Raw genomic sequence first — 11,833 nt, 5'->3', positions numbered from 1 at the left:
CTTTCTGTTTTTTTTTCCTTTTCCTTCCTATAGCTGTTTAGGTAAAATCAAATAAATATAAAGCAGTGAAATATAACAGGAGGCACTTCTCACTTACAATAATTTAACAGGAGGCAAAATCTTAAGAAAATTGCAATCATTTAACAGGAGGCAAAATCAAATTCTGAAGACATCCTTCACCGGTAACATTCCCATAAATTGGTGATCAGACAGGTTATTAGAGTTGCAAGTGTAAATGGATCTCATTGGACCACCCTCAAATAATTGTAAAAGAAGATTTAACTCAACTCCCTTGTATCCACTTTATCTATTTAAAATGCAGGAGTACAGTATTGGCTATCAAATCAAAAAAAAAAAAAACCGCAATCACACAGTTACCTTTGCATGAATCATTGAGAAAATAAAGCAGTGAAATTTTGTGTGGGGCTCAGAGCCTAATTTTGCATTGCAACTATATCTCCTAGCAACAACAACAATACCAGCAGCAGCAGCAGCAAGGAAAAGAACAATGAAGCCGAGGATTTCATGTGGGCCTAGATCTAAATATCTTTTAATAAGATATAGTTTTAAAAAAAAACGAGATAGTCATTTTTTTTAATCTTATAAATACCATTATCAATATCCTTTTAACATACTAAAATAATGTACCACCCAAAAGAATCATAAGTAATAAAATTATTACTTATGTTTTGCCATATTCTGAATACAAATGACAAGCTCATGGAGTAAGATGTCCTCTGGGGCTACAGTTTTTGTAGTAATCCTGCATGGTATTCTCCAGAGTTGTCGCCTGGTGAAAAAAAACTTCTGCTCTCTGGAGAACGTGGATCTGGCGGACGTTGGTGCAGGTGGCGAGCCCATGGATGAGCTGCAGAACTCGCCGCCGGCAGAGGACTCGTCTCTCTCCCTCTGCTTTCCTGTGAAGCATAGTCAAGGAATGGGAAAAAAATATCCGTATGGACATACATGGATATGCATGAATTTTCTTATCACCTTGTAATTATGGAAGCATAAATACTTAGAAATGCATCAAAGGCTGCGACTATCAGACTAAGCCTCAGTTTACCTTGAGCACATTAATATCAAAATCCAAAATGAAATTTTACTTATTGTTCTTTTTTTTTTGAGGAAATTGAACTATACGATTACCAGACAATGATCGAGACTAATATAATTAGACTCAGGATTTTGATTGATGTACACAGCTAGCATCTCACATATACAATGTGCATGGCTAGTTTTGTGAATTAATGATTTAAGCATATATGAGGTATTTAACTGAAAGTGGTCCAAATGTACAATTAGATGTAGATTTTTTCAACATTAATGTGAATGTATAGGCAAAAATTGATTTCCCTGCAGGAACCAAAAACATGAAGGACACAAAATAGCTGCTGTTTTAAGTACCGAGGAGAACCAATTTTCAGCTTAGGAGTTGGACAAAATAAAAACATGTTGAAGAATTTTACACATCCTAATTTTGCTATCCTTAAGTTCTGATAAGTGGATGAAATTATAGGAGAAAATGTACCCAGAACAAACAGAGCAATTTAGACTTTTCTTTTCTTCTCAAGATCAGCAACTATGCGGCCATCCATAAAATTGCAGGGATCCTATCCATGAACCATTGAAGAGAGCAGATTCACTGAAAATCACAAATTACAGAGAATTTAGATCATTTTGACTTCAACCGTAAGAGCATCAACATACTAAACCTTCAAATTCTGTGACATTAAGTCTACAGCCCTTCATAATCATTGCAAAACACGTCCAGAAACAAAACAGAGCAACAGCTTTGTCATTTCATAGTCTGCTCCGCCAAAATTCTCATTAAAAGATGGGGTCGGTAAATGTTGCATGTCTAGTGTTGATAGAGACTGATGAGGCACTTCTCACTTTTTCGATGACCGGAAACCTCCAAAACCCATCATGGCGGCCACATCAGGATCAATGTCCTCTGATTCATCCTGCGCAGCCTTCTCCTTCTGGATTCCAAAGTTCAACTTGTCAGTGACCAAAACAACAGAAATGTGTAGATATATTGTTAAATAATCAGTACATTGATGTCTCCGGAGATGATTTCGTTCTCTGCATGGATGATTTAGGTCAATTTCATGTAATGAGAACATAGTCCAAAAGCATAATTTACCCCTCTTCAGAAAGTACGGAGGTTCCCAACTAGAAGATGGAAAAGAAGCTGATACTTAGCAATTGGTTATGCTAAGATGAATTGCTAATCCTTACAGTTGCAAGTTATATTTTCTTGTTGACGGTGTTCCTAAATCCTTAACTCTGGACACTGTTAAAAGTCACAAAACCAACTTAAAACATCTGTAACTAAGAAAAGTACAAGCAACTATGTGGTCACCATGATGGAGAGAATATTTAACTTATATTTTAGCAAAATTCTCAACTTTTTATAATCATGGAAGGGTCACTTCAACTTTTCTGTCAGCATTTAGATGTTTTGTTTTACATTGTTGGTCTATATTCTTTAAGACTATGTAAACCTAATTTTGTAGTGCATAATACAGATTAGTTTATGAATAGTATTTTCTGTACATGAACGAAACTGGTGGAAATCTGCTTCTCAGTTGTATATTACTCCAGATCCTAGAGATGTGCTTCCTCAGCTACTGGAAAACAGATTGCTCAATAAACATTATAAAATTAATTCTATTCATCCTGGTTACCATTCTTCTGGGTCCAAATAATTTATGGGTTCACCCTTTTCTCTGAAAAGAAGAGCCTAAGCCTCTCCTAGGGTGCAAAACACCAACTTGTAATTTGATCATCAAAGGGATCATATTAACACCACAAAATGACAACCAGTTAGAATAATCACAAAATGCAACTAGATATTGTAATATCAACAGAATGACATATCTCTACTATCCTAATTGGACAATCAGACTAACAGCACAAAAGGACAACCAATTAGAATAATCACAGAAATGCAACTAGATATTCTAATATCAATAGAACAAAATATCTCTACTATCCTAATTGGACAGTCCTCTGTGAGTGGACTCTTCCTTTGTAACCAGGATATTGTTTTGTAGTTGGACTTTCTTACGACTGGACTACTCAAAAGTAGAGTTCCAACACAACCAAGAGAGAAGAAAATCTATAGAATCCAGATATAATGGAGGGGCTGTACTTCTGAAGCCACCGCATGATTTTTCGGCAATTCCATGGTCACCAAATGGTACACCTTTCTTACAGTTAAGCATCGCCCCCCACCCCTCGTGTAATGCATGTGCGTTGCACATGCTGGATACTAGTATGCTCAAAATTAACAGGCAGCACCCCCGACACTCAGTTCTTAACCTCTTCAAGCACAAACTATGGCATCACATCTTGTCTTTTAACAAGCTGAAAAAGATCTATCTAAACATCATTTCAAGCAAAAATGATGATAGAAGTGACTTTTGACATCAGGAAGCCAAAAGCCTGATGAAACAGCTGAAAATGTACTCACCTTCTTCTCCTTCTTCCTTTCTCGGCGTTGACGCTTGCGTTCTTCCTCCTCTTGCTGCTGTTTTAGTATCCTCTCATCTAAATCTGAAGTAATATCGTAACACTTCATCAGAATGACCATGCAGATATATCAATGTTATGCAAGTCCCATATGCTTTCTGATCCATTTCAGTAAAACTAGCCAATTGTGGCATAATAGACCAGAATAAGGTTTTACTTTAAGACCCATGGAACTATTTTTTTCTACTATGCAGCAAACAGTAATTGACCAGCCAGCAATACTACAATCACCTCAAGATTACAAAACCAAGAGACTTCTCATTAATTACTTACCTTGCTCAGTAAAGCTACCCGGGGCTTTCCGCTTCTTAAGCACTTCAAATCTTTGTTGGACCTGTAAACAGATTGCTATTTTGGCATAAAAATGATATTATAGAAAGCAATAAGTGCCGATAGGAATGGGAATAACAGCTCTTTGATGTACTAATATGGCTAAAAACTGGTTCCAGCACCTAAAAACTGCTTGGAACATTGTCAAGCAGTCAAATTACATGGTTGACCCCATCAAAGTATATCAGTTTAACAATGGCTCTTGCTGTGCTCAGACTTCATCATTATTTTATTTGTTAGGGCAACAAATTTCAAATTTGGAGCCGATTACTAAATAAAATAGCACCCACCATACATAATTTAAATATTTAACAGGATAATGAAAGTTGAGGGAAGTATGTAGAAACATAAATGTGTCTGTTACTCCAGGTTATCCTATATAGCTTCTCCAATCTCACTTATTATATTGCTTGTGCAGCCACACAAATTCTAATACTTTGTTCGGAAAACAACAAAAGTAACATGTACCTGTTGAAGAGTTGCCCTCTCCGACCGCATAGACATACCCAAAGCTCTCTGATCTGGGCAGTATATGACAACCAAGTATTAGATCAACTTCTAAAAGTATGGTTATGACTCACAACAGAACAAAACAGCAATTTCAGGAACACCTACGCTTTTTTCCATTAATATGGTCCAGGTAGTTTGCTGAATCTTTTACTACACACTCACATACTGCACAGTAGTATCCAGCCTGCAAAGTAGGAAACTTATAATAATAAATAAACAACATCCAGATTGCCTGAAAGCATCTCTTGGTAAGTGGACCGAATGCTAATTTGCAATAATTTCCACAACCAAATACATTGCAATAATTGCTTTAAAATTTCCAGTGCATGGCTTTCACATACATAAATATGTCACTTTCAATATTATGCAGCCTTTTTTATTCTCAGCCTTTTCTCATGAAAAGCCTAAGAAAATTATTGCACATTAAATGTCATCTGTCATGATTCATCCATCCTCAAAGACAATTTCCGACTTTCAGATAAAGTTGACTGATGGAACATATTATATCAACTGAGAATTTGAGATGGATTTTGACTTAAACAGCACAGGCACTGCACATGCACAGATGGCAACTTTTAGCTGTACTATAATAAAATATTAGATTTAGTAATAAAATTAAATTTATAATATAAAATATAAACAATTACTTAACCATATTAAGTAATACAGGCCCCCTGAGGATCTTAACTCTGCAAGGTTTAGCTTGAAGTGCTAAAGTATATGTTGAAGTAACATACTCAAAAAGCATTGACAATAACATCAGTTTTCTTGATATTATTCTATTGCAGTGACTACTATAATGTTACAATGGTGTCATTTCCATATGAATTAAACAACTTTTTCCATTCAAATCTCAATTCCACCCAGACAAATAATACCTATATATTCAATAAGGAGTGACTTGAGCAACTGTTGTACAAAAAGAAATAATTGCCATCATGTTTTTTCATTCTTCAAATGGATAACATCTTTTAATTCAAATCTCAAATGTTTGTTGGAATTATTAGTTTTTTGTTCAATGAATAGTAACTCAAGCAAAAGAAGTTATGAGTTTTCATGGAGTATTTAAGACAGCAGTATTGTTACAAAGAAAATCAACCATAATTAAACAGGATACATGATAATATTCTTATTTACATTGTACACTTATTACAACATTAAGTACCAGTTTTAGGATCCTTTATTTGAAAATGCTGATGTTATTGAAGTCCTGAGATCGGGATAGAGAACACACAACAAACAGGAAGCACCGGACCAAGATGCCTCATTTATCTTGAAAAGCAGTAATATCAGCAATTCATGGCAATTAATCCCTTAATAATAGAAATGGAGTTCTAGGCTTCAACCAAGCATGAACCAACCTTTCCTTTTGCAAATTGCCTAGCTATTATGCTCAAAATGCTAACTGAAATTGGTGAATCCAGTCAAACCATCACGATCAACTTACTTAAAAACACTTCCAAAACAAAATTTGGACTCCCATTATGAATGCAGCACCAGATAATTGCACTTCAAGAAATCACAGTTCTTATATGTATTTCATCAAACATCTTCATAGCATTGTCCAGGTTTGATTTCCTATACCATGACAGCATCTAAGTTTTGGACTAACACATGATCTTTTGCATCTTCCATTGGCCTCTCCAGCCCACTATGAATGCTACACTTGGCTGCTATAGAAAAACATACGAGCTAATCTTTTGTTTAACCCACATGTCAAAGCCAAACCAGACTGTCACTCAACATAGCTGCTATAGAGTATAACAATAATATAATACAGAGGTTTTCACAAATGCCTAGAAGGCATGCATATTTGTTATGACTCGGGAAGGTTGAGCGAGATTGATCACTCAAAATATACTATAGATTGCTACTGATCAATGACTGCTCATATAGCAGACAAGATCCATAAGATCTATTACACAATTGTCGACCAGAAAAAGAAAGAAAAAAGACAACAACCAATACAAAGAGAAGAGGTAGATCATGGCAAGGCAGAGAAGTGATGGATTGCCCTTGATTAGCAGCCAGGCACAAAAGAGAAAAGGCTCCACAGCAACAGCAAGATAAGGAATGAATGGGGTATCAAGGAGGATGGCTAACTCAAATGTTGCTTCCTAGTGTTATCAGCTCCAATTTATTGTTAAGAGTGTCATGAAAATGCCGACTATAATTCACTCTTCCAAGATAAAGATTGTAAATTTTTTAAGTGGAGAAAGTACTCAGATTTTCTGCCATAAGTAAAGCTGATACAAAATACTTGAGAAAAGGCTAGTTACGCAGGTTTACTACATTCAAGGATACATAAAAGCTTTAATTTATACGAGCACAAGAAGACAGAGGGAAAATATTGTATCGATTTCTTGAGGAACGAAACAAAAATACAATCATAACATGTAGATTATGACATAGAGACAATAATAAGACATTTCATTAACTAGTATGTCAATCAAACATACCTGCTGGCTTAATGGTGCAATTGGAGTAACAACCTGTAGCAGGAAATAAAAAAAACTTTTAGAATGCTTCTAGTGAGCAATAATTAATCATATTTGAGTTGACAACTGTTATTTAAAATATCTAGAATTATTAAGATCCATCATGGTTGCAATAGTTTCATAATTTATATACCAAATAAGATTGAACTAAGAGTAAATTACTTATACACATGACGAGTGTATATTTATATTGACAAAACATGTTATCATCGCTAAACATTATACAATCATATTTACTATAAAAATTAAATATTATGCTAGCAGTAACAAGAGTTGCCAATATACCATGCATGGTTCCTTCACTGTGTTATTACAACCAACCTTCTGTTTTCTCCAATGTGAAACCATATGCCAGTGCAAAATATAAGGTTGGTCATGGACACAGATATGTGAGCATGTGCGAATGAATACATTCACATAAGATGCAGATGTACATATATGGGAGTATTCAACCATGCATATCATAACCCTTACAAGCTTATTAATACTGCATACTACACAACAAACAGCCCAACCACCAGCCGTCACCACCCCAATGCCCACCAGATAAAAAGAAAGGAAAGAGGAGGGGGTGAGGATGAACACATCAGATCATATATACGTGGTACGATATTCTGCTAGCTTTATAATAGAATTCAAATCAACACACTGGTATTTATGATGCATTATTATACATTTTTTGTAATATGATCTTTCATCTGTCACAAAATCCCTAGATTTAACAGTAGAGTCTCCTAGGTTCATGAGTGAAAGTCTGTCTTGAAGCTCTTCAAGACTTCCTCTCAATGCATTTTGCCCACAAAAGTGTTGCCAATGCCAGTGGAGTTTGGACAAGGATCTTTATTGAGAAATCAATGACCATGAGCTGTCCAACATCTCCTCCGTCTACCAATGATATCTCATAATCAGGACTAGATCCAGGCCATGAGGATGATAGAAAGAGAAGCAAGATAGGTATAAATCCAAATGGACTATCTAATAGCCATTCAAATCTAAAATAGATGACAACTAGAATGAGGTTTTGTTTAGCTACGCATCTTTGTGCATGAATTGAATTGGAATATGTAACAATGAAGAACCAAACCATCATGAAGAATAAGTACAATAAATGAAGTCAATAAACTACATTCATCCAGGATAGAGTTGTTGAGAACCAAATATGGTGATAATGAACATGTGCTATGAAAATCTAAGGATGTAGTAAGAAGAAGGTCTTGGATTTATCTGTGTAAGGGTCTCATGATTTAGAAAAAATTGGGGAAGACTTATGATCATGGCACAATGGACAATAATTATGAGAAGCACTTGAAAAAGTTTACCATGGATGTAGCCCTCACTAAAGATGATTGGCAACAGATTTTTAAATCTAACCAGTTTATTGGGGATAATGCTTGATGGTTACAATTATAGTTATGGCAAGTGCCAAAGATAATAAAAATAATTAAGTAGTGATGAATGGGAAGCATATCAAAACGGATTAAAAACCTTATAGCAGCGACACCATTATCCCATACAATAAATGAGAGGTGCAAGCATCCTATGCTACAGTGTAGGGGATGGAAAAGGTAGTCGGCATAGTTCATTTAACAAGCACTACTTCAACAAAAATAAAATGCTTTAATTGGGATCAATGTCTCAAAAACCATTATACTATTAAAAACTATTATGCCTGACCTGAGTTTTTCCCAGACGAGATTCAAGGTCAACTTCAAAATCCCTATGCTTCAAGGGTTTCCGTTGAACAGGAGGAGCTTTGGCTGCACAATTATAACAGAATAAAAAAATGAAGCATTATCAGATCATGCAGAGAAAGAAGGTTGAAGAAGAAGAAGAAGAAGATCAACCCGAATCTCTGATTTACCTATGGATTTAAAGTGGCCCTCCTCTCCCTAGTCATAATACAATAATGAATAAGTAAACAAACAAGCAAAATAATTCAACAACAAAATTTTTAGCAATATCTGAGTGCACCTTCTCTTCCCTTTCTCGTTCTCGAGCTCTCTCCAAATATTCTTCTCGGTTCCATTTCCTTCTAAAGGTGTTATCAACTCCAACAGCCTATACATATGAAAAAAGTGGCATGAGAGATAATTTACATCATCAGCTAACTATGATGGCAAATGATTTTTCTTTCTTATTAAAAGAAGGAAGACCAATAACCTCTGCACTCACATTACTGCTGGATTGAGCCATTTCTGTATCTTATCAGGCCAGCTAGTCCTGTGTTGAATAAGTGGCAAAATTTGTTATTGCTTTAACTCTGATGGCAACAATAACTGCAAAACATCTTCATTGAGATTAAAAATATCAACAAAACTAAAATGCATCCAAGGAAAACTTTGGGCATCAGAACTTGGAACAAGGAGCAACTCACTTGCCTGGGCACTGTAGCATACCAGACATGTAAAACCTTAACTCTTATAGAAAATAAATAAAAATATTTCAGCAAGAAGAATGCTACGATATTGTATCAACTAAACAACATAAATCCAAGAATTTCAACAAAAAAGTTCCTTTTTGTTATAATCTACACAATATTTTACAAGTATATTGCCTCTTGTAAAAATTCAGTTGGCCTCTACAGTTAACTTTAAAAGATACAACCTAAAGCCACAAGCTCCATAACCATAAGGTAATGAACTGATCACCTGCAAATCTAGACTTTCTTGTGGCTCTAATCAATACTCTCTAACAACAGATCAAACTACGTAAGTCAGTAACTACATTAAGAGTTAACCTAATTATAAGAAAAAGCAGCTGATTTCTCAATGAATCAGCTGATCTTCTCCACTGATAGCCAGACCACAGAACAAACGATCATGCTCTCATTGAACTTCAATAGAGTTTCGAGATCATTATAAAGAATCGCATTCTAGGTAAGCGGGTGAAGGGAGGAAAGACAAAAAGAAGGGCTAGGAGGGAAAAAGAAGGTAGATTGGGAGGGAAATCAAACAGTGTTACCACCATGACCAGAGATTAGGGAATTGAAATCCCAATTCAGAAATGAGGAGATTTCCTTTGAGCTTTCAAAAACAACGAAATTAAACAGTTAGGGTTTTAAAGGGGATGAGAAAGATGCCATTAAGGTGCTCCCCGTAATGCTCTTGTTTTAGTAGATAACCCTATTGTAAATATATGCACAAGCAATATTGTAAGCTTATCCTTTAATTTGAGCACAGCTAAAAGATCTTTTCCACTGACATGAGCTGAAAACAAGCTATCCTATACTAAAGACGTCAAACTAGTCCAACATTTTGCAACCAACATGTATGGCTTCATAATGCTCTCGCTGTTAGATATACCCTATAAGTATTTTTGAATATACATTAGCTCTCATCATTTTTGATGCAAAATTAAAACATCATGAAAATATAATGCGAGTAGCTTATCAGAATCAATCATTCCAAATACAATTCATGCTTGTTTCCTAGACACCCGCTTGTTTTCCAAAACCTTCCAGTGTACATAATCTCTATGCTCAACGTTCAGAATTTTTATATTGTCATCTATGAACATTATATTAATTTTGTTTCTATCTATATACCTGATGGCATCCATGTTGTCCTAAAAGTTCGACATCAGCAGATTATTGTGTAAAATTCAGAGAAACAAGGTTCAATGTCAGCATATACGAATATCAGCATCTTCTTGCCAAATCAGAAGATTAGGAACTACAAAGTGAACATCAAGAACCCATATATATAGTAGGTATTACGTCGGATCATACCGTAAACATAATTTTATATCCCATCGATAATGACTTACAGAAATTCTATCAAAAATTGTAACAAATGCTGCTGGTAGTGATGGTATTGTTGTTGAAGGACGGCCAGGTGGTGGTGGTGGTGGCGAAGGGGCAGTGCCAAGGTACGAGAAGAAAAGGGATTGGTGGAGAAGGGGCCGATCGTAGTTGCTGCCTCACTAGCAAGCCCCCCACGGAGTGGGGGGAGGGAGAGGTGGGGAGGGGAACAGAGGCGGCGGCTTACCTAGGGTGGAGACGGCGGCCGGAGGCCGGGAGCGGAGGTGGCAGGTGGGGCCGCAGAAGGCGATCGGAGGTAGGAAGCGGCGGTGGTCGTCGGCGGTGGGTCGCGGTGTGCCCTGGATGGATGTGAGAGAAGGGAGCCGAGAGAGGCTAGAGGATCGTCCGATGATGGCAAAGGGAAAAAGAAAAAAGAAAAAGCCATTTGGGTTGGATATCTTATTCCCACGATTTGATAATCCCCATTACTGGAATTACTTATCCAAGAATGTGTTTTTTTTTTATCCCACCCTGGTTTTTTAGTCCCCGGGATTTCGAAATACTGCGGGCTTGGGTCGGATAATACTCCATGCCTAACTGACAGACTTAAGTATTATATTTATACTTTATGAGGAGTGTTCTGAAAATAATACGGGTGTTAATTTTGAACTAGTCCCGTCAAGCCACTTGCAGGGACTAGTTCGTAAGTATTTATACAAAACACCCTGTCCTGTTTAATATTATTCGTTTTTTTTGAATATTTATCATGAGCACGTGAGCTAGAGTGAGGACAGTTTCAAAATATATTTTACATACAACCCCAGATAACCCTACTGTAATTAGAGAGCATGAGGATTTTTCTATTAATTTTCTTAGTATTTTATATTAGGAACTTATATGTATAAAGTTTGTTCTCGATAAAATATCTATGAGCTGGTCATAAGATAGTGTTAGGGCCAATTCAAAACTTAGCATGAAGGTTTTCGTACACAAGGGCAATGCCAGGATTTTCATTTTGGTGGGGCATCATAATTACCTAATTGAATCTATGTCCTTTTGCCCATTTTTTTCATGAATTAAAAATATAGATATCAAAAAATTATGAAATTTACTCTGATGTAAAGTACATTGTTTGGAAATAAAAAAGAATTCAATCTCTTTAATCATTCCATTTGACATTGATTATCAACATAGTGGAGTCTAATTTATCAAAAAA

At 35.9% G+C, this 11,833-nt stretch overlaps 1 protein-coding gene across 7 annotated transcripts; it reads right to left on the bottom strand.

The window, feature by feature from the left end:
• Positions 1-579: 579 nt before the first annotated feature.
• LOC103712471 (zinc finger matrin-type protein 2-like) lies at positions 580-11,080 on the bottom strand. Of its 7 annotated transcripts, none has more exons than XM_026806703.2 (13): positions 10,865-11,079; positions 9,039-9,154; positions 8,850-8,936; positions 8,740-8,767; positions 8,553-8,635; positions 6,840-6,872; positions 4,486-4,564; positions 4,339-4,391; positions 3,814-3,874; positions 3,482-3,564; positions 1,897-1,985; positions 1,532-1,645; positions 580-917 (listed from the first exon to the last, which is right to left on the bottom strand). In XM_026806703.2, exons 2-12 carry the CDS (start codon positions 9,069-9,071, stop codon positions 1,576-1,578), a joined length of 699 nt encoding a protein of 232 aa, XP_026662504.2. In that variant the 5' UTR covers positions 9,072-9,154; positions 10,865-11,079; the 3' UTR covers positions 580-917; positions 1,532-1,575. The 7 variants fall into 7 exon arrangements, 5 of the variants coding, with proteins under 5 accessions (XP_026662504.2, XP_008797221.2, XP_008797223.2 ...); XM_008798999.4 differs by having other exon boundaries at positions 9,039-9,098; XM_008799001.4 differs by having other exon boundaries at positions 9,051-9,098; positions 10,865-11,076.
• Positions 11,081-11,833: the final 753 nt, after the last annotated feature.

This window comes from Phoenix dactylifera, chromosome 1 (genome assembly GCF_009389715.1).
Source record: "Phoenix dactylifera cultivar Barhee BC4 chromosome 1, palm_55x_up_171113_PBpolish2nd_filt_p, whole genome shotgun sequence".
Lineage (NCBI taxonomy): Eukaryota > Viridiplantae > Streptophyta > Magnoliopsida > Arecales > Arecaceae > Phoenix > Phoenix dactylifera.
Note: the sequence above shows the minus strand (reverse complement) of the source record. Positions and strands in the feature narration are given on the sequence as shown.

What these genes read in the sequence shown, in the direction of transcription:
- LOC103712471 (XM_008799000.4), bottom strand. Translation starts at nt 9,071, where the DNA reads ATGGCTCAATCCAGCAGTAATGTGAGTGCAGAG. An exon ending in GCAGTAATGTGAGTGCAGAG is followed by an intron (nt 8,937 to 9,038) that starts GTTATTGGTCTT and finishes TCATATGTATAG; the next exon opens with GCTGTTGGAGTTGATAACAC. An exon ending in CCATATTAATGGAAAAAAGC is followed by an intron (nt 4,392 to 4,485) that starts GTAGGTGTTCCT and finishes TATACTGCCCAG; the next exon opens with ATCAGAGAGCTTTGGGTATG.